Source organism: Corvus moneduloides, chromosome 1 (assembly GCF_009650955.1).
Source record: "Corvus moneduloides isolate bCorMon1 chromosome 1, bCorMon1.pri, whole genome shotgun sequence".
In the NCBI taxonomy this organism is placed as follows: domain Eukaryota; kingdom Metazoa; phylum Chordata; class Aves; order Passeriformes; family Corvidae; genus Corvus; species Corvus moneduloides.
In genome coordinates, this window is record NC_045476.1 from 21,112,738 (window position 1) to 21,136,634 (window position 23,897).

The 23,897-nt window shown below is 36.9% G+C and overlaps 1 protein-coding gene across 1 annotated transcript in view; it reads left to right on the forward strand.

Annotated features, from left to right (window-relative positions):
• DNAJC1 (DnaJ heat shock protein family (Hsp40) member C1) overlaps positions 1-23,897 on the forward strand; it is a 108,952-nt gene that overhangs the window by 65,322 nt on the left and 19,733 nt on the right. Inside the window, exon 8 of the mRNA XM_032101513.1 lies at positions 681-847. Within this exon, the coding sequence (XP_031957404.1) occupies positions 681-847 (167 nt within the window). The remainder of the gene's footprint in view (positions 1-680; positions 848-23,897) is intronic.

Below are 23,897 nucleotides of genomic sequence, written 5' to 3' on the forward strand. Positions count from 1 at the left end.
AATCTTACTTTAGAGATTATCTTATATAGTGGATGCATTTTTACATGCTGGGGTTTAGTTTTTTGTGGTCATTCCTTCCTCTCCCATGAGTTTGCTGCTCCCATTTAATATCATTTTGAGGGCAGAGAGAGTAGAAAACAGTGATCAGTGTGAGAAATGAGATCCAACATCTAAATCTTCCTAAATGTGTAAGTGCTAGAAAAGAGCTTTTTGTGGTTGGAGAAATGTGGGAATAGAGAAGCCATCTGTTGACTCAGGAGCTTCTACTTAGCATAGCTGACCATACAGTAATACAGAATTGTCTAAAATTCACCTTTCTACCTTTGCCAATTTCTCTGAAGCTGGCCAGACTTTCAAAATCTTTTAACAGCTCCTGTGCTTTCACCTGCACTAATCTTCTTTGCCAAGTGGTGTAGCAGTAACTAGACCTAACTCCTCTGGCCCTTTCAGGCGTAGTTCAGGTGGAAGATGTGCTAAGTGGGTGCATTACTATTTACTTTTAATAAAAATAAAATTATTATGCAAAGCTCTGGTTCTCTTTTTAACAAAGAAATTGAAGCTACTTCCTCAGTGGAAATTTTAAGATAGGGATGAGAGCTGAGGAGCTAAACCAGCTTCTGAATTACACATCCCTACAGTACTAGTAACATTACTTTTTCTTCTTTTTTACTTTTGTATAGAAGAGAAGAAGCCTAAAGTCAAGAAACCAAAATCAGAATTCCCTGTATACACAGCTCTGGAGTCAAGGGTGTATGTACCGTCTTATGATCATGGAGCTTCAATTGAAGAGATTGAGGAGCAGATGGATGATTGGTTGGGAGGCAGGAACAGAACCCAGAAAAAGAAGGTAGGTTCAAAATCTTTCATGTTGTTGTTTATTTTAAATGTTGATTCATTTGCTTACCTCTCAGGAAAACAGAATATTGTGTGTATACCACCACAATATTCATATACCATTAAAGTGTAGAGAAGTATTAATTGTCTGGCAGAGACATAAGAGAAAAAGTATCAGTTGTATCAGTGTTCAGTGTAATTTGTGTAATGATACTAGAAATGTTGTTATAATAGGATGTCGTTGATTAAGCTATATGAAAGCTCTCTAGGGTTTCTAATATAGATACTATTCCTGTTCACTAGAAATTAGTAGAACGTAATGCTGTCAAGTTGTATGAGGCTTGGTTCTTTCTCTTAATTGCAGTTAATAACATTTTGCTTGCAAGAATAGATTCTTCTCTATTAAAAGAAAAGCAAAGGAAAAAGAAGAAACCTTCGCTTCCTAATATGCAGATGTATTATCTTTTGATTATAGAACTGGTTACATACTTCGTGCATTTTATCTGATGCATGGGAAGGTTCTAACAATTCAGTTTAGGCCTGTTGTTAAGGTTCTTTCTACTCAGAGATGAGGGTTCTTAGTGGCGGTTAGCATAATTGTTTTCTGGTAAATTTTATTAATTCATACTAGCTTGAAAATGTTTATTTTTCATGTTGGAACTGAGAATAAAAGTTGTAAATTAATCAGCTGTCTTGAAAATCTGCCTTCCTTGGAAGACAGATGAGAAGGGTGTGTTTGAAGTGAAGTTGGGTTGGCTGCATGCTTAATCATCTGGATCCACAAACTCATCTTCCCCTCTGACAGAAATTGAGTCTGTCTTTGAATTTCCATGAAAACGCAGAACTTGAATAAGACTGGGCCTATTCCATATATAAATTTACACCTCCTCACAGAATATATAGAAGTTGTGTCTTGAGAGACACTGCTAGGAGAACTAGTTGTAGGTCCATCCTTTCAGATGTCCTCAAAAAAACTAGCTTGGTTTTCTACACTTCTGTCTGGATGTTCAGTATTGCAACTCATTGCTTTGATAAATTAGTGTATTTTTTAAATTATATTCTGTTACAAAAGGGGTTAACCTTTTAGGGACAATCAGGCAGTTTGTAGGTATACTGTCCGGGTAAAGTGTTTGACCTGAACAAACTGTGATGAGTTGTGCTTCCTTTGCTTGACAGCTAATATGTTATCATGGTGCAACATCGACATTTAATACAATAGTGGAGGGAAACAGATTCATAAACTGCACAAAGAAATAGAGAGTGTATGTCACCGGCTCTAGTAGCCTGTAGGAACCATTTGTATGTAATAGGAGAAAGTCTGTGTCATATGATTTGTAATAAGCTCACTGGGAAAATGGTTGTACCACAAATGAATTGTTCCTCACTGTCATTTGACACATTTTCCATTTTAAAAATACATATATTTTTCTTCACTTCGCATCATAGATGTCAACTGGGTCAGCATCCCTCTTCTGCCTCTTGCACAGACATGAAACCAAGTGGTGTGTAACGTTCACCTCTCAGTTCTGCTTGCTTTAGGAAAAAGTTAGTCTTTCATAAGTCATTTTGCCATCAGACCTTTTCTTGGGATTGTCATTCTTCACTCATAAAGAAATCTGTTAGCTTTTCTTTTTCCTTGTCTTCTGTGGCAGGGATGCGGACTGTGCCAGCCAACCAGTTACCTGTGTGGTAGAATCAAAGTAGCTTAATAAAATAATAGTTACTTTGTCGTCCTTCCAGGAGTAAGAACTGGAGTTGCTTCCTCTGCTATTGGTATCCCAAATGTAGATGATTACAATAATTTAATATTGTTCATCAACTGCTCTGCACTGTTGATATTTGTACTTTAGAGGTGCCTGTAATCCATGAACTAATGTTTTTGAAGTGCTGCACTGTGCAAAGTGCCTAATTTGATAGAAAGTTTAGATTATGTTCAGTTTTTAGGTTGATTTATTCTTAATACTTTGAGTTCTTTTTTTCTTTGTGATTTATTCTTTTTGATTACTGCTTCCATGGGATTTATGTATTGAAGTAGATAAAGAACAGGCTGTAGAGAACAAAACAGATTCCTTCTTAGACATTGTAAAATCATCTATGAAGGGAAGGAGAAAGAGGAATGTTTCTTCTTTCTTTTCATAAGGTTACATGGATGAAAACATGCTTATAGCATAGTAAAGTTTTTTTTCTGCCCAAGTTTGAGAATGCACTGAGCTTATGTCCATAAGGAGCTAGTCTTGCCATATTTTTACTCTTTACTTAGAACTGAATATTAAATGAAGTAATAAAAGAAAGCGAGCTATGGGGAGATAGATAATATCAGTATTGCAGAACTGAGAGGTAATTTTTCTGTATTTCTGTGTAGCAGTGATCCATCCACCTTTAGAACCTTTTTAGTATAGTTTTGATCATTGTGCTTTTCAAAAAAACCCCAAAAAACTTAAGAGAAAGACTAGGTCAACAGTAAAAATAAATTTAGAAAATCATATTTATGCAGGAAGGTTAAATAGTTGGAGTTTTAGACCACAAAAAAAAAGGGAGGCTATGGGGAAATAACAGGATACAGTGTTTTTCCAGTGCATTCCAGTTTTGTTTTAGGTAAAATTACAATATTTTATTATGACTTACTACCTTTCATAAATTCAGAGAGAAAGAAATACTCAATTTGTTTTGCAGCCAGGGTGCTTAAATTCATATTTGGGAACACATGTGGGGAGAAGCACATGCCGAGAGCATGTTACCTGGATCACTTATGAAACCTTTCCATCTATCCTGTTCTTGAACTCAGTCTGTTGGAAATAGTGTGAGCTGACTCAGATGTATTTGAGAGCATGGAAATGAAGTAATGGGACTCTAGAGAGGTTTTTATATATATAGAAAATCATATACTTACCTAGGACTAAATTGTATATTCATATAGTGCTGGTTATACAATTCATGCAAACTGCATATGACTATGAACTTGGGAGGAATGGCTAAAAGCTCCTTCTCATGCTGATCAATAAAACTCTTCAAAGCAAGCAAAGAAAAAGTTTATTTCAAAGATTGTTTTTGTTTTGTCACTGAATATTTGTTCTCTGTTTCTGAAAAGGGAGATGATCCGCAAGATCTTCTTTCAGGTTATTGAGATCTTAATTTACTTAGCTTGAATTTCTGTGGTTTTTTTTTTTTTTTCTTTATCTGTCACTAAAAGGTGACTGAAAAACTTGTTCTGTGTAGGCTTGTTAGTAATTAAGGGAAATTTAGAGGGAATGAACTTCCTTTGAGATATATTATTTTGTGACTTGAATATGTTGTTAAGCCACAATTGCATTAGTTAGTAGCCATTTAACCCTTTACTTCCCTGTTGCACAGCCTATTATGTGGAACTGGAAGAAAGGAAAGGAACCTATGTTTTGTTACATCTGATCTTGTTCAGTCATTTCTGCAAATATTCGTGCAGGAGTATATGTATTCACTGGTTTTGGAATCATGCTATTGATGAATCATTTCTCTCAGTGGGATTTCTCTCATACTCTTTGTTCTGATTTGATTTTATGTGATTTGTAACACATGTTGTTTTCATGAGAGTTTATTGCTTATATGAAAAATATTGTTGTTGCATGAAAGTCTTGGCCCTTAAGTAATCATTGGGAGATTTATCATTGTCTTCAGTGGGACCAGGATTTTAATTCCTTTTGGTTTACAGGTTCTTCATCGTCTCCACTGGAATCTCCTTTTCATATCATTATTTGACTCATTCATCTCTGAAGATAGAGTTCCAAGTTGTGTCTCAGTGACTGGTGAATACTTTTGACCTTTTGATATTTGCTTGCTCTGTAAAGAGGAGATAAAGGTGGAGAAAGACAGTGCCTGATCCCTTCCAGCTGGACCAGATGTATGGACAGAAAATGATGTTTCTCATTATTTTTGTTTTTCATGTTATCCTACGGCACTTCTTGGCATTTGGGTGTTTTTGATATTGCAGGAGCACCTGGCTTGATTTTACTAAAGCAGGAGTAGTAAAAACTATTTTTGTGCACAGAGCATGGGAAACTTAGCATACATCTCTTGCATTTGCTATACTTTTTACCTTTAAATTAGGATTAATAAAAATACTGTGAAATAAAAGTATACATAAGTATTGTTTTCACACAGTTTATTGTAGATGCTGAAAGTAGTTACCATTTTTTCTTAGTTGTTGGACTGTAGACTGATCATTCTGGTGCTGAACTCTTCTCTGGTTAAAATGCAGCTTGTGGTTTTATTTTTCTCAGCCTGGGCCATCAAAGCACTGTGTTTTAGATATAGGATATTGATAACTGAGTGAGCTTTTTAATCATAAAGGTTTCTTTTGAAAGTTGGCTGTGGAACAGCAATATAAAATAACTTTAAATGTACAGAAGAGATATCTCTGCTTTCTAACATTAAAAGGCAAAATGCCATACAAATGCTGAATTACTATTTTGTTAGCTTAAAATGTATAGATTTGACAATTAAGTCTCAGTAATTTTATAACCTTGTACGTTTTGTAATTGCCAGCTAGCCTGCCACCTGCTCTCTTCTGCCTTGGATCTTCCCACATCTGTGCTGCTTTGAAATCTGAGTATGCTTTTTCTTCAGTAGCAAATAATGTGGTGCTTGTTCTAATCCTCAGGGTTCCAACAAGATGTCATATGACAGATTACCTGAATACAGTTTCCAGGCTTTTAAAAAATGTTAATTTCTTAAGCAAGCAGTTTGTATCTTAGCAGGATTAAGGTGCTGTGTAAACCAGATGTTTTAATAAATTGGTCTTTGAAGGGAAGGGTTATTCTCTTTTGGTGTGCAGCCTGAGGTCATTTAGTTTTGAAATAATTTATTTTCTCTTTCTAAGCAATGAAGCAAATATGCCATTTGAAAAGTGTGTCTGGATTCTAATGCTCTTCTATTCTTGGGACAGGTACAAGTAAGCAGCTAGCAGTCTGAGTTTCCTCATAGTGTCTAGCTAGTGGGCCTTAATCCTGACTCAGAAGGATTACTGTAGGTCTAGAAAGTAAATCTCTCTGTGTTCCCAGTGAATTTAAGGCTCTGTATTGAGACTGCCAGCAACCATACATGTTAGTGTCAGTTACGAAGCTATTCATTGGAGCTAGTCTAAGTTCATAATACATTTTAACCTGAGCTCCAAATTCTCATCAAATGGTGATGACTTTGAGTTGCTATTGATCTGGGCTATATTGAATTTAGTAACCCCGAGGTGAAAATCTCAGTATTCTATTACCAAACTCTTAAAAATGTAGTGTTACTGAAAAGATGCTTCATTAAAAAAAAAAAAAAATCAAATCTTCATTAGAGTGTTACTGAAAGTGTTAAGAGTTCAGACTTTCCTGTGGATTTTTATGCTTAGTCTCACTGCAAATATCGCAGACTCAGCCTAAGCAGAATATTGGGGTTTGCATATTGAAAAAACTCTACAGTTTATGTCACATAGGCTACTCCTACAGTTGGCATATTTACATTACAGTTATTACTATGAATGAAAAATTATACACGTGCTTTTAAAAATAAGTGTTTAAATCTACCTATTTTCTTTGGCTCCTGTCCGAGGTCAGTGGACAGGTATGGAACAACTTGTGTATTTTTCTTCTGTGCAACAGAATTCTAGTGATAAAATATTGATAACAGTTAAAATGATGGAATCATTTAGGTTTGAAAAGACCCCTCTAGATCATCAAGTCCAACTGTTAACTAAGCACCACCATGTTCACCGCTAAGCCACGTCTAAGTGCCATGTCTGTGTGCCTTTTGAACAGTTTCAAGAACAGTGATTCCACTGCTTCCCGGTACAGCCTGTTCCAAACTTGACCACTCTTTTAGTGAAGAAATTTTTCCTAGTATCCAATCTAAAACTCCTCTGGTGCAACATGAGGCCATTTTCTCTTGTCCTGTTGCTTGTTACCTGGGAAAAGAGGCCAATCCCCACCTCACCACAGCCTCCTTTTGGGTAATTGTAGAGGGTGATAAGATCTACCCTGAGCCTCCTTTTCTCTAAGCTAAACACCCCCAGCTCCCTCAGCTGTTCCTCATCAGACTTCTGCTCCAGACCTTTCACCAGCTCCATTGCCCTTCTCTGGACTCTTTCCAGCACCTCAGTGTTCTTCCCGAATTGAGGGGCCCAGAACTGGACCCAGGATTTGAGGTGTGGCCTCACCAGTGCCAAGTACAGGGGACCGATCACTGCCCTGGTCCTGCTGGCCACACTGTTGCTGATCCAGGCCAGGATGCCATTGGCCTCTCGGCCACCTGGGCACTCGCTGGCTCATGTTCAGCTGCTGTTGACCAGCACCCCCAGGTCCTTTTCCAGCTTGCATCTTTCCATCCACTCTGTCCCCAGCCTGTAGCACTGCAGGGGTTGTTGTGACCCAAGGGCAGGCACAGGCACTTGGCCTTGTTGAACCTCAGAGCTCTGGCCTCTCCCCATCAATCCAGCCTGTCCAGATCCCCGTGCAGAGCCTTCCTGCCCTCCAGCAGATGAACACTCCCACCCAGCTCAGTGTGTCTGCAAACTGACTGAGGGTGCCCTTGATCCCCCCATCTGGATCACTGATGAAGATATTAAACAGAACTGGTCCCAGCACCAAGCCCTGGGGAACAGCACTGGTGACCGGGCACCAGCTGGATGTAACTCCTTCGCTCTCTGGGCTTGGCCTTCCATTCAGGTGTTTGTCTAGCAAAGTGCACAACCAGCCAAGCCATGAACAGCCAGTTTCTGCATGAGATGCTGTGGCAAATGGTGTTAAGGACTTCACTGAAGTCCCGGTGGACACATCCAGAGACTTTCTTTCATCCACTAAGCAGGTTATCTCATCATAGAAAAGGAGATCAGGTCAGTCAAGCAGGACCTGCCTTTCATAAACCTCTGCTGGCTGGGCCTGATTCCCTGGTTATCCCACACTGTGATGGCTCCCAGGATTATCTGCTCCATGACCTTCCATGGCACCCTAGGAGAGTGATGAGAAGGCATTCTTTTGTTACACGTTATGTTGGTGATGTAGGGAACAGGCCTTGATATACCAACAAAATAGCTGGGCACCTTGGTTATTCTAAAATGTTGATGTAATTACATACTAGTGATTCTATTCATCTTTCTTTTCCTTTTTGCTGGCCACTGAGTCAGCCTATTGAACAAAAGAAAACCAGAAAGACCTTTTCAATTTTTCAAGCGTTGTAACTGACAGCCAATGTTTTTGTTGGTTTTATGGCTAATTTGTTTGTTTCTTTATGTGACTGTTGAACCAGAGCAGTCTATTTATAGGAAATTAGTGTATTTAGCATATTTCTGTCCATTTGGTATACTTTTTATTTTGTTTAGAAACAATAAATTTGTTTACTTTTATGTACTCTTTGAGTCATCTTTCCTTAAACACACACAATAACCTTCTTTTCAAGCTTCTGTCTTGAGTATTTAAGCCTCTAAGTACTTTACTTTGGACTTGAATAGCTTTAAGGAGAGAATAAATGTGATTCTAAAAAAACATTATTTTTAATTATTATGTTTTCCTTGGAGAGGATGACCCACATATTTAAATCTAGAATAAGGCTTGTCTGCTTTTGAGCTGTGAATATCGAATCATTAGGGTCAGGAATCTAATTTAATCTGCAGTATTAAACATGCAAGACTTTTTAGTCCTCAGGTTTTCTTAAGGAAGAATAAAATTATAGGATGATGGTGATATATTCTTTAACTAGCATCTCAAGTTGGTGATTTCAATGTTATGGCAAATATGCATCAAAGAACAAATTGTATTTGTAAATACATAATGAAAAAATTAATTTCTCCTAGCATCGGATTCAGAGAAAATGGTTTTTTATGACTGAGACAAATGCCTCAAGTAGTAAGCATTAAACCAAGAGTTACAGAGTTTTGCCTGAAATAGGTCATGAATATGTAAAGACTGTGAATAAACACTAACTGAATAACTGCTATGTAAGTATGTGTAATTTATGTATTTCCTTTTTTGCCTCTCTCTCTTTGACCTTTAGTTAGGTTAGATTGATTAACAAAGCATACGAAACTTTATTTCTTTATTTATTCTTGTATTTCTAGAAAGTAATGGTGTGTTTTTAGAATATATTGTTCAATAATATCCTGCTTTCAAATATACTATGCTCAGGCCAGCTAGAACTGCAAGCAGGAAAGTCATGCTATAAACATTTAAAGGTAATATTAAAACTTACCTAATGATACAGAGAAATTATTTGATATGACAGCCAGAAAAAAAAGGGGATTGGAAACGGTATGTTTCACAGCACAACCAAAATTCAGTCTAGATTGCAAAGGAAACAAAGAACCAAAATATATATTTCCCTAAGGACATTTCCTAAAGATAGTAACAATACGTTATATAAACACTTATGCACTACTTAAAAACATAAATCAGCCATGCATATGTGTTGAATTAAGGCAATACAGTTGACATATGCCTGATATTTCCTGATTTTGATTGAGTTTTTAAACTTTCCTTCTAATTAAATATAGTAGCATGGGTTCTTGTCTTGTACAGACAAGAAGAGTAAGACACTGATTTCAACACCATGCTATAGATGTTGTGGTGTCAAATTTTAGCTTTCAGTAGTTTTCCAACTGAATCTGTGTTCCAGAAGAAGTGATTGATGTGACTTGCTGCCATAATTCAATCTTACTAGTTTCACACATGTACTTTCAGTATGTAGTCCTCAGGTTTTTGGGTCTGTCAGTTGAAAACTACCAAAGAGCTCCGGTTAATTGTGCAAAGTATTAACCTGTGGGGACAAACACACAGGGTTTTTAAAATGCAGCTCTGCTTCTGTACTGGGCAGTACTATAATCTCAGTTGAGGCACCTGCCTGGGTCCAAATTAGGGCTGTATAGCTTTTTACATTAACTTTTATAACTCTGGTTGGACGTGTTAATTTATTTCAGATCTCAAGTCCTGCTGCATTTCTGAGATAGACATGGTAGTTGTCTATCACAGAAAAACTTGGTAGTTGACATAAACAAGAGAAACCTCATTCCTATGAGGAGAAACTGGAAGTTGATCTTTCCCAGTCAATCCTTGAAGATCTAACTTTTGTCGTTAGCGGTGTCTCTTCTGTCCTGGAGGTCATATCCATTTTACATACATTTGCAAGAAATTGTGCAGTGCTTTTGTAATTAATAGTTTTTGTTGCACTGGTTTTGTTTTCCTCTCAGCCTGGGAGAGATGTAGCAAAACATCTGATGGGATTGCTCTGATTTAGCCCAGTTGGAGTCAGGGGGTGGTGGAAATCCTAGTTTTCCTAGATGGAGTTCCCTCACTCACTTCCCAAAACAAAGTCACTCCTATCTCAACTACAGAAGGAAGAGTAAAGAAGCAGAAGGGAGTAGTTGCACAAACCAGGGGTAGGAGCTGGAAGAAGATGTGAAAGGTGGTTAATCGCTGTGACCTTGCTCCACTTGCCTGCCCATCCAAGAGAAGGGAGAGAGAGCAATTCATCAATCCCTGTATCCTCACAATTCCGGCAACAAATGAGAGGCAAGGATGTTAAATATCCCTGAAATGGGATTTTCACAGTATCCACAACTTAGGGATCAGAAAGAATTTGCAGTTTATAGCACTGACTTCTGTAGTTCAATTCACTGCTGCTCTTTTTGGCTTTTTAACATGAATTTGAAAAGTGCAAACTGTTGCAAAATAGTTACTTACTTTTCTTGGTATGATTTTAGCTATCTTTAAGTTGGAGAATGAAGTTAGCTTCAAATAAATCCAGTTTTAATTTATAAGTGTAAATACATAGTGATGTTTCTGTATCATATTTTGCAGACCAACCAATTAAAATCTGGTTAGATTCAGCATCTTACCTTCTTTCACAGTGCATGGTACTGCTGCTTTCCTTTCTTTTTCTTCCTGGGCCCATGGACTATAGTGATGTTTGGTCAAGTTTATTTATAGAAATTACCTAGGAACTGTAATCTATGGTAAACTCCAATTACTAAAAATAAACTGAATCATGTGAGACATGTTTGGCTTTTGTTTATAGTAAGTATGTAGTCTTGCCTTGCCTAGGAACCATTTAATACTACTGACATAAGCATTTTGTCACTTCAGAATTTTCAGAGAATCTCAATCTAGTTAATCAGCTATTTTCTATATTGGTTTTGTCAGGCAGAATGCAGTTTTGAAAAGATCACCTTTAGTCTTCAGACTCTCAGTTCAGCGCACTTGAGCATGCAGTTGTATTCCATTTAAAGGAATAGGAGTTGTGTCCATAACCATTCTTATAAAATGCTACGGGATAATACATTACTTACCCAAACCTGCAAAAGAGGAGAGCACTCTTAAAGTAGGCACAATATGAGAAATGGTACATTGTAGTGAAGTTTATCATATTGGTGATGGCACTTTCTATAATCTCCAAAACGCAGAATTTTTTTAATACAGTGGCTATCCTTGAGATGCAAACTGTGAAGGAGTGGATGTTCTTGCATCATTTGCAATTGAGTACTATGGAAAGCTTGTGTTTTGTTGCAGCCCCCAGACTTTCACAAAGTAAGCATGCATTTACAGCATGCATTTACTTGATGTGTTGTATAGCATCAGATATTTACACAGACCTCTTTAGGGAACATCAGCCTTCTGACCATCCAAAATCCTCCTAGTGGTGTTACTTTTAATCATAAAGTAAACTGTGTGCCTGGGTTTGTTTTTTTAAAAAAACATGCAATCATGAACATGGAAAACATAATACTTCAATTTTTACTATTTACTAGGTGGTATTTGTAATTCACATTGGAAATCTGGATTGGAATAGGTCTAGAAAGAAAATATATCAATAGAGGTTCTAGGTTCGTAACTAGGGGATCTAAGTTTGTAACTTCTAGTGTTATGTGTGTGTTTTGGGGGTTTTTTAACTATACTGGTCTTGATGACTGAAAATTTACCAGTAACTGCAATCTGTCACTGCTTTGGGCATTTTCTTTATTGTCCTTGTTTGGAGAACTTGCCTGGTAATGAGAAATTGAGCACAGGAAGAATGAGACTGGCGTTAATGGTGCATTTTCAAATGGCAACAAATTATGGGAAGGAAAATCTGTGTGAATGAAAAAAGGCTACCTTTGATTTTTGCTTAGCCCAAACATTGTGGTTATACTTGGGAATTTGACAGGCAGGTTCAATGTTTATATGTTTACCTAGTTTTACTACTGTTGTCCTTATTTTCAATTACATGCATACTATTTCTTGATAATTAACAATTTTGAAATATGGGAGTTTTTTGGCAGTGCTCTGCTTGAGGTTGTCATCACAGATCTGTGTTTTATGAATACATGCTAACTTCTCAGATTCTCTCTTCCCCCCCCCCATTACTACTTGACAACTTAGACTGTTGGAAAACAGAACTGAAGTTGAGTTTAGTATGGGCCATGTTCACGACATTTTCCAGGTAGCCCGTTTAGGGTCCTAAATGCATATATTGTTTCTGATTCTTTCAGGCATATTCTGCTGGGACAGTAGATTTTTTTTTCCTTTCCTTTTTTTTTTTTTTTTTTCTCTTTCATAGCCAAAATTCACACTTGCCTTGAGCCATGTCAGAGCATCTGTTAGGTTGTCGGCTAGATACCAATCTCTATTTTTGTTCTCTACCGAAGTGAACTTATATGTTGAAAGCAAATCTCTACATTTTGGTATTCTTCATAGCAGAATGTTATCATCTTTGGAAATCTTGTCCTTTTGGAGAAGGGTGCTGAATTTTTCCTTTGGATTTTAGTATACTGGTAGTCCTGAGTCATACTTACATAGTACTGCATTCCACAGAATGTCTATACACTTTGGGGATGCAAAGTACCTCCTGCATTTCAGTTAAAAATTAAGAGATCAAAATATCCAGGCTGGTTTAGGTCATTAGAGCAAGATAGTATTGCTAGTAAAAGAATTTAGTTGCATTTGATGTGAAAGAAAGAACATTATTTTAGATGTTATCTGCGGTGGTGAAATGCTTCAGAGACAATTAAAACTATATTTGAAGGAAATCAAGGGGCACAAAAAGCCCCCTGATTTTGGATAAGCTGTTTAAGATGAATGAAGGTAGGAGAAACATGTTGCCTCCAACAGACCAATGTAAAAAAACCAGAAAACCAAACAAACCCAAAAGTTATTGAGGTAAGATCTCTATTTTATGATAAATTGTGCCAGGAAGCCTGACACAAAAGCTGGAAAAGGACGGAAGACGAAGGAGAGGACAGCACTGCAGAGCAGTCAGCAGGATTAGCTGCGTAATAGTATCTTGTTCATTATGACACCATCAAAGGATGGTTTAGTCTATTGAATGGTACTTAAATACCATATGTCAATGTTTTCAGAATACCCATAATATGGCATATTGTACTGAAGTTGATAAAAGAGAGTATACAGCCTGATGTTGTTAAATATTTGACATTTTCATGAGTCAAATAACCTTGCAAGGAAAAACACTCTTTTTTAGTAAGGACTAATCATATGCTTTAATGTATCTGCATGCCCTTGGGCTCGTCTTCTCCAGTAAATTTAGCATGGCTAAAGATTTTTAATGTGTCAACTAATTATGAAATAAGTTGCCACATGCAATCTGTTGAGACTTAGTACCCTATGCACTTATTTTTTGAAGTTTATGAAATTTACAGAATTCTTCTCTTGAAGAATTCATTGACCTATGTACTGTAGAAGATTTTTAATTTTGTGTTCTCTATCAAATGGAAATACTTTTTAGATTGCATTTCAGAATCCAAATAGAGTGGTGTTTGAGAGAGAATGAAATGAAAAACATACATTCCCTTTCTTTGGGAATTTGTCTCCATGTTAATGTATCACAGGCCAAACCTAATTACCTATTCAACCTATATTTTATTTGATCTACATGCCTGAGTGTCCTATAATCAAATTTACTGAAGAGCTTCTCACTTTTTTCTGCATTAAAACAATTGCCTTGAAGCAGCTAACAATTAAAAAATAAATGAGTTAACACTTTCTGCTAAGTGCTACCATTTAAGTTGTAATATGCAATTAAAAACTACATTTTAATTTCTGTTCAATTACATTGACTTAAATAGTAATTTTAATGTTATACTTATGAACCATTTAATTGTGACATTTTTCCTCTGGCATGCGTGATGCAAAAGTAGATTTGATTTTGAGAATGTGGCAAAAAGTAACCTTTTCCCCCTGATGGTTTGCTGTAATGACAAAAAGACAGAATTACCTGGGCATTGTGTAAATATGATCAAACAATTTAATTTCAAAAGCCATAAAAATATGTTGGCATTCAAGTTATTTTTCATGTTTTTAAAAACTAGCTACTTCATAGGAGGAATACTCAGATTGCTTTATGGTAATATAGATGGATATTTGAAACATCCAAGCACGTACTTGGTCATGTTAACGACAATAGGTTAAAGAAAGCTTTGTGTTAAGTATAGACCCAAAGCCTGGTAGAACCTGAAGTGTGAAAATACGTATTGTAGAGCAGTGGCCTTTTTCAGGTGTGTATTGTTAAAGACAGATGCTTTAACACTTCGGCTTTAGCGCCTTCTTTTAAAAAGAAAATGGTGTATGAGTTGATGCATTGTGAACAGCTAGTTAACATATTTTTATGTTAAAACATAATAATATGTTAAGAGAGAACTTGCTATGGAACAAGGTCCTTATTAGAATGGATTAAGATTTTCTTTTCCCCCTTGAACCCTCCAGGTCCTTTTAGCATGCTGAAAATCACATTGAAGCATTTTCTAATGTCCAGAATACACTTGGAGTAAATAATAATAACCCGAGTGCTCATGTCCCTCTTCTGTGATGCGTTTCTCTGTTCTGTTCAGGTTACTGGCTGTAGGGGTGTGAACAGAATCAGAAAACTGTGATTAAGCAAAACAAAACTTGGCCTAAAAGGTTTTTTTTAATGTTTTCTCAAGTGAGATTCTGTGTCTCTGGAAGGACCTTATTTCATCCATTTGGTAGTACCTTTTGTGGTTTTGATCTCTGAATAATACTGGAAGTTTAGTCACCCTTCTACCAGTAAACCTGGTTCTGTACCACTTCCAGTGATACAGATTGATGAGTTTCCAGCTTATGTATAAATTGAAAGTATCACGCACTTTTTTTAATGCCATCCCAATTATATTACCAGATTCATAAAGTTCTTAAGGTATGCAGATCTTTGCAAAGAACCAGAATTTTAAAGTATCTGTTTTTCTGATGTTCAATCCTGTTTCATGAAAAATTGTATCTTAGGGCTGGAATGAGCTTTAAAACATCTAGTTGTGTTTCCTTCTGTTACACAAGTTCAGGTATTGCTGTGAACTCAGATGCTGTGGTGAAGACACAGCATCTTTACTACCAAGAAGGGTTCTTAGTATCATTTAATGAGACTGTTGCTGGAGAGGACATTACCGAACAGTGTTGTGGTTTTGGAGTGCTATTTCCCAATTTAGGGTTTTCACTGAAACACTCCAAACCATGCACTGCTCGACCACTACCCCTCACCCTGTGATGGGCTGCAGAGGAGAATTGGAGGCACAAAAGTTAAAGATCATGGGCTGAGATAGGAACAGTTTACTGGAAATAGCAACGAGATAAGAAAATGAACAGCAACAGCAGCAATAGTAATGACAGAGTTTACAGGAAAAGGCGAACGAATCACATGTGATTGATTGCTCAGCTCCCACAGAAACCCCCTGACCATACCCAACCTCTGCTCTCTAAGGGAGCCCATCCCCAGAAGGTTACATGAGGTGGTATAGAATAACCTCTGGGTCCTAAGCATGCTTCCTTCTGGCTACTGCAAAAATTAACCCTGTTCTGGCCAGAACCAGAACAGTCTTTCAGTTCCAGTCCCAACCTCATAACTCAGTGTCTTCATACAGCAGTGTCAGCATGATTGGTGGATCTGCTTAAGAAAGGAGGAAGAGTACAATGTAAGAAAAAAATACTTGTTCTGGGATTGTCAAAGTTTGATGTGGGTGCACTTGCAGGAGAAGGAAGGCAATAAATGGTGTGGTGAGTATGTACTGAGAGATGAATGAGAACTGTAGCTCCTGAAATGTTATCCCTCATACCATAGGAATGATGACCTTTGCAAAAACCCCTCAGATTTATGAGAAGTGCAACAGTGGATTATAGGAGGCTGTGTCTCTGTGTGTATTTTGTTACTTCATTAAGGAGTTTTAGGATTTTGGATGCATTTCTACACCGAGCTTGATAGATACCATTTTTCCCATCAAACTGCGTAGAATTTTAGGAAGTATAACTTTAAAAAACATTTTATCTTTCTTAACAATTTGCTAATCAATAAATGACTTGCACCTTCACCCAAATTTAACTGTTCTAACAGGGTTTGTGGCTCAGGATACAAGAATGATTGCAAATGTGAGTGTCTCTCTGAACATCAGGACATGCTCTCTTTATTGTGAGAGTGACAGACCAGTGGCACAGGTAGCGTAGAGAGGTTGTGGAGTCTCCTTCATTGGAGACAGATATTCAAAAACTATCTGGTCATGATCCTTTGCAGCTGGCTCTAGTGGACCTGCTTGAGCCAAGTGTTGGACCAGATGACCTCCGGAGGTGCCTTCCAATCCCAGCCGCTCTGCAGTTCTGTACTGCATTTATTCATTGACTTTAATCCTAGTCTCAAACAATTCCAGGGTGATGTCATTTTTAATTGACTATAAGAACGTATTCTGAGAGAAACATCTTAATCATCAGATATAAGCTATGTCTTGTATCTTCTTGATCAAGTAAAACTGAAATAGAAGTGGTTCTTCCAAACACCTCTAGTTAAAGAAAACTGGGGTTAGAAAGTTCATTAGTTAATTTAGGCTTCTGATACTATTTGAGGACTGTGTAGGGAGTAATTGTTCTCTAACTTTAAATGAGGACATCTATGGTCTAACAACCTGATTGTGTATCTTTTTAATACGTGCTCATTTTATCTGTGTTTTATAGAATTGTAATTTTTGTCTGTAATCTCTTTGAACCTTTGTGATCATGAAAGGGCTTCAGCATTTAAGTGAAGTCAACCAGTATGTTCTGCCATTTAAAAGAGGTGATAATAACATTTTTAGGAAGTAGACATCTGTGGAAGATTTTCCTTTTTTATAAGGTAGTAAAAAAAAAAAAAGTGAATAATTTTTTTTTCAGAAGCACCCAAATCACTTAGGGAATAATTTTTTATTAAAATTATCATTAGTTGGTGTAGGAAATTCAACCAGTTTGTTAGGTCATACCAATAAGGGATACATTTTTAGTATTTATTTGTTGTGGAGGTAGATCTGCAGGCTACTTTATTGCTAGAAGAGTTTTACTTAAAATCTGGTATTTGCACTGTTGCAACCAGCAGCAGCAATTGTAGATGCTGGGTAATCTCCTGTAGTTTTAAGGGGATATCACCAGAAATTGTTCCCCAGAACTTCTCCTAGATACAAACCATTTTTTTTGGTATTTCATAATTGTTCAGTGGGTGTACTGAGCCTGGCTGCCAGGTCTCTACCCAGCCACTCTTTCACTCTTTATTCTCAACATAACTGAGAATATTATAAAAATAAGATGAAAAAGCTCATGGGTTGAGGTAAAGATATGGAGATAAGTAGTCCATTGCTGGCACAGACAAAATAGACTTGACTTGGGAAAAATTTAATTTATTGCCAGGTAAAATAAAGTTGGATTGTGAGAAATAAAGACAAAACCTAGAACACCTTCCTCCCACTCCCCTTGAAGTTGAAGGCTCAACTTCACTCCTCTCCCAATTCTTCTCCCCCTTCCCTGCTCCCAGTGGCACTGAGGGTTGGGGTAGCAGGCATTTGGTCAGTCTGTAACAGTTCCTCACTGCCACTCCTTCCTTCTCACACTTTCCTGCTCCAGTGTGGGTCCTCCACCAGCTGCAGTGTGGATCTATGCTCCAGCATGGTCTGTTCCACAGGCTGCCAGGGAGTCTCTGCTGTGGTGCCAGGAGCACCTCTTTCCTCTCCTTCTCTGACCTTGGTGCCTGCAGGGCTGTTTCTCACATTTCCCCTCAGACTGCTGCACAGCACTCTGCCCATTCCTAAATACAGTGCCACCAGAGGTTCCCAGAGGTGCCACCAGCTTGGCTGACAGCTCAGCTGTGTCCTGTAGTGGGTCTGCTGGAGCCAGCTGTGTCCAGCACAGGGCAGCCCCTCACCTCCTTTTAGAGAGGCTATCTTGGCTACCAAAATTCTGCCTGCAGTCAGCTGATAAAAAATTCTCACTTTCCCAGTCATATTTCTAAAGATTTTTGCAATGAAATACTGAAGTGTTTTCATTCTTTTTACATCCCCTGTTTTTCCAAGGTGATGTAGCTTTAACCAGATTACTTCATATCAATGACTAGGCATTAACGAGTCACTATTTTTGAGCACTTTTAGCTCTATTGACAAGAAAATACTTTTATTAAAGTAATATAAAGTTGTTTTTCAAGATGTTCTTGTTCTGCAAAACCTAAGAATTACTGCTTTGCTGTGCCTTCTACAGATTATTGGTGAAGAACTGGAGCATTTTTAAAGTCAGTATTAAAAACTCCTCTTGGTTCTGAACTCTTGAAATAGGAATAAATAATGAATAGGAAAGGAGAAGGAAAATCAGCTCTGCGTGGCTGTTTGTCATTTAGAGATTTACATGAAAAAAAGGTTAAAAAAAAAGGTAAAATAGTTACAAAGAAAATCTGTAGAAATTACTGAAGGGTTTGAAATGGTGTCTACTGATACTTGGAGAGTGACCTTTATGGGAGAAAATACTTGTTATTAAAGGTTTGCTTGGTCTGGGAGGAAGACAGAAAGGCCAGTGGCTAGAAGTGAAAGGCAGAGATGTTGGAATGAATGTAGAGTAATAGCACTCATCTTGTGAGTATATAGCACATCTTGTGCTTCATTTTCAAGTATCTCTGTTTGCCACCTTTTCTGTAAGATGACTGATTAATACTGTTTTTCGAGTATCTGCAACTTTCTGAATATAGTCATAAATTTTAAAAATTGTCTTACTGCTTCATGTAGCTGGTTCTTAACCTGATTTATATTTAATTCTTCTCCTCCTCCCCTGATTTTTGTCCGTCTTTTTGAACACGGATTTTTCAGTCTTAAGTTACGGCTTATTCTAAGTCTAGAGATACCCTGGCAGCACCAAATAATACTGCTGAAGATGGTGGTGAGAGAATCTCTTATTCATTAAGGCTTCCTGGTGAGGTTAAGTAAGATACCTATACATGCATACATACATACATTTATTTATATTTATATTTAGGCACATCTTAGGAATGAGAGAGCTGAATAATAATTAGGTTTTGACCTGCATTAGCTGTGAAGTGTACTTGTAAATAAATATTTTAGTTATTGTTTCTGAATAGATGGAAACTGGTTTTGTTTTCCCAAAAACATATGGGATCTGTTGTATTGGCATTATATGTTTATGGACATATTTGCATTTTGGTTTGTAATATGTTTAAACTCTCAGAGTTGAATTTTGGTTTTGGTTTTTTGGGCGGGGGGATTGGTTTTCTGGTTTTGTTTGTTTCAATGTTTACAGATTATCTGTTGACATGCAGTTAGGATGGGTTAACATATAGCTTGAAGGTAAAACAAAATTGTCAAAATTATGAATAATCAATATGGTAGCCAGCAGAGGAACCACAAATATAACCATTTTACTCGAATTAAGTTATTCTTGTCTCAGACTAAAAAGTGAAGATAACTGCTTTGGGGGGTGAGTGTGTTGAGGAGCTTCAGAAAGGGAAAGGCTTATGCAAATCCAAAATAAAGTAAGCCCAAGAAAAAAAATTACTACTCTTTTTTTTCCCCCAAGAAGTAGAGAAAGGAACACTATCAAGGATTTTGATGAAATACTGGATGATCAAAATATAAAGCAGTTTCAAGGAGATGCTAGGGCCAGAAGTCTTTTTCACCCATGTTTACTACAAGGAAGTTTAGAGAGTTTTGACATCATGTATTGAAGACAAGTGAGAAGGGAACGTTTTAGGTTGAAGTGTTCATCTGAGGATGATAAATAACAAATTGCTTGGAACAGTGGTCTTCACCATTCATTGACCTGAAAAGAACTCTAACATCCAATCCATTTAATACTGCTGTTAATATTTTAGCAATTACTTAAATGAGCCTTGAAATGAAAGATAGAAATAGGATACCAATTTTTGAGCTTGCTTGAGGATTCTGGGAAGTACAGACTGATTAGCATGAATTCCATACTGGGTAATTTTTCGAAGTTATGAAATGAATGGTACTACTAGGAGTGCCAATTTAAAAATAATAGTAAGAAGTCAGTGTGAATTTAAAGAAAAGTTATGCCTTACTATCTATTAGAGCTTTACAATGCACTTGGATTTTATAAAGGTTTTGACAGGTTCTGTCAGCAAGACTTCTTAGAGAGACAAAGTAATGTTAAGATGGAAAGGAAAATCTTTAGAGTAATGCTTATCAAGAGCAGGAAACATACATTTTTGTTATTGCAAAATGTCACTAGAGGGGTTTCATATCTGCAAGGATATGTTCAGTACTGGAAATTGTCTATAGTGCAGTGAATTGCAAGGGGTAACAGTGTTATTCAGGGCAGCACTAATTGAAATGTCTGTGAAATCCTCATTCTCAAACAGGCAAGGTTTAGAAAAATCTCTCCAAGGAGTACTATCTTTTCCTATGGACTCTCCTCAGCTATGTGTTTAGAAGGTAAAGAAATCACGTGGCTTCCAGGTAGTGGGGTTTTTGGTGGGTTTTGTTTTTTAATTTTTTTTTTTCCTTCTCCCTCCTATATTATATCTGAAGCTGTAGAGCACATCAGAAATATATGGGACAGAGAAATGAAAAGGCAGCAGCGTATGGTAAGAAGTGAGAAACTGAATGTGTAGAAAGCCAGCTTATGATGTTGATTTAGAGCAAAAATGGTATGAGGAGAGTGGACAGCTTTGTAACCAAAATGGATTCAACTTCATGCTTAGGAAGTCCCTAAACCATGTTGAGGGTAGCTGTGAGGAAGGAAAGAATATCTGTCCTAAAGCATGCTGCTGCATGTCGTAGAAGACCTGATAATGAGGAAGATGAAACTTCGTGTTTCTGTTCTTAGGTTCTCACTATTCTCTAAGAGCTGTTGTCTACTTACGTATATTGTTTAATATTTTAATGCTTTTAATGCCAAAGGCATTCCTGTCTGAGGAATAGTATAAACAAAAAATGGTTATGGTTAGGTTATTATTTTGACAACTTTTTAAGAGAAGACAATTACTTACATCTTCATGTTTACATGTAGTTGCTTTGAAAAATTCTAAAATTAATGTTATTTTAAACCTCTGTAATATATTGTTGAAGATGAAATTATTTAAGTTACTGGGACCAGAGGATATGCAACACAGAGTTCAAAGAAAATTTAAGGATTAAATAATTCAAGTAACTGTTTATATTCATGGGTGCCTGGGGACTGAAATGGCAAATGTGTCTTTCTGTATATTTATTAAGTCATCAGTGGAATTCAGGGACCTTTGCAGGCCTGTACTTTCAACAACACTTTAAAGAAAACTAACAAAAAACTGATACAAAGAGACGAATTCATGAGCATCAGGTAAATATGACCTGCAGGGAGTCCTGAACATTGCTTCTATAATAGAAGGTCCTGCCTTAAACCCTTTGGACTTCATAGAAAGATTAACAAATATGCAGGGAGAAGGTGATCTGATTGATAAAGTCAGCTTGATTTTCCAGAAGGGTTTAACAAGGCTTGTAGGTTTTTAAGGAAAGAAAACAGTCATGGGATAAGAGGAAGGCTATTTCCCAGACAAATGGAAATGGAGGGTAGAAATAAATCTTTCAATAGACCAAGGTTAGTAGTGCAGTTTGGCTGAATTTCTGCTAGGAATCATGCTGTTCAATGTATTCATATAGTGAAGATGATAATATGGTAAAAAGATAATTCTTGAGGTGAAAATGTTTATCAATCATAGTATTGTGTGGAACAGTGAACATGAGAGCAGACACTGAAGAACTGCAGAGTGATCTTAGGAGTTTGACTGCTTGGGCAATAAAATAGCAGAAATATTTCCCAGTATGTAAATACAAAGTGATGCCAAGGTTGATACAGCGGATGACTGTCCGAACTTCTGAACAAGATAATGAGCTCTGAGCTGACCTTGATCCTTGACGTATGGGAGAACTCCTTGAGGAGTTATCAGTGAAAACATCAGCTTCATTGAAAACATCAGCTCAGGATCATTCTAAAAACCAATGCAAATGTTAGAAATTGTTAAGGAAAGAATAGAGAGAAAAAGAGGAGAATCCCTATTCCACATGATTAATCCTGCTCTGTGCAGTTTGGTACCTCATTTCAAAGATGTTGGTTACAATGGAATTGCAGGTGGTTCAGAAAAAGGCATCATGGGAAGTACTATGTGTAACATGGCTTTACAGCTGAGTAGAGCAGAACTCTTTAGCCAGGAAGAGACAACTTACAGAGGAATACCTTTGAGGGGTATTTTGAACAAATTTGTAAGTGATGTGGAATTCAGTAGATGGAGACTATTTGGAGGTGACTCTCTGAAAGCCAAGAGCCAGGTGTCATCAAAGCTAGTGGGAGCCAGGTTCAAAACACAAAATAAGCTGAATTCTTGTATAATGAGTAGTAGGTATGTGCAGCTCCTCATGAATGTGATGTTGCAAATCCAAAAAGTTTACATAGTTTCACAGAAAACTGGAAAAAACTGAAAAACAGATTCATTGAGGTAAATAAATCTAAATAGATAAAATATATCAGGCTAGAGAAATTGCTTGAGATGAAAATAATTGGAGTCGGGAGAATATATGGGGAAGCAGAGGTAACCTATATGCTTGCGTTCATCTAACTCTTGTATGTGCATTTGGTCCCTGTTTTTTCAGAGCAGGGTGGGACTGAAAAGAATGAATGATAAACATAATTTCTTGTTATCACAAAGTTTTCTGCCGCTGCACTCCCTGAGCACAAATGATGAGCTTACTGACCTGCTTTCACTGTTGCTCTGAAACAGCATAGCTGTCTTTGTTTTTGTCAGCTCACTTAATAAAAACAATACTAGAGAAAGTTGGATTTGAGTAAGAGCTTTGAATGACCAAAGGGTTCTATATAAACACATGGCTTTGAATATGTGTTCAGATCATTAATACCCTTTAGCTGATCTTGAGAGCTTCACAACAGATCTTTAGAACTGGAGCAATATCCGTCATGTTCAGCAACAGCTGGATCACAATGACAAATGTGTATTAGACTAGATAAAACAAGACTGACTTCAGACTTCTTGTAGGTAAAGCAAGAAATTGTAACAATATGGAATAATATTGTAATAAAAATAAGACATTATGAGCAAAAAATTAAATCAGGAAAACTTTCACATTCTGTTCCTTAGTTACTGGACCGAAACACCAGCATCTTGTAGGTTAAATGTTTCCTGATTTGCAAAATTGTCTATGATTTTACTAGGACCCTTGGTCTAAAAATATTTGCACAGGTATTTTTAAATAGATGCTGCCTCATGCTTTATTTGCAAGATATTGGTGACAGGAAGAAATGATCTAAAGCTAAAATTTAATTAAAAAAAATCAAATTATTTCAATGTCAAGGCACTGTACATGACTAAAAGTTTCCTTAAAAACTCTCAAGTACCAGCCACTTTCCCATTTTATCAATAAAAGCATATATAGTGTTATACTTATTAACAGGATTAAAATGAGTCATACTTATCTTGACAAGAAATGCTTTGTTGTCTGAAAACTTGCTTTTTCTGTAATTGAAAATAGTGTTGCTCATATTTAAAAAAATCCTAATAGTGTAAAACTGTCATGCTGAAAGAGGTGGGATGGAATTGCCAAGGGCAGGTGCACATATAAGAGTGATGCTGAACAATAAACCACATTCATATTTCTTTTCTATAGAAGGTGCATGGCGGTTTGGGTGAACTAATCCTTCAATATTGCCAGCCATGTACGATAAATCATGCTAAAGGATTATTATGGATGAGAATGCTGGTTTTTTTTTTATATATCTACACTTGTAGCTTATTTTCATTTTAAAGACTTTGTACCATAA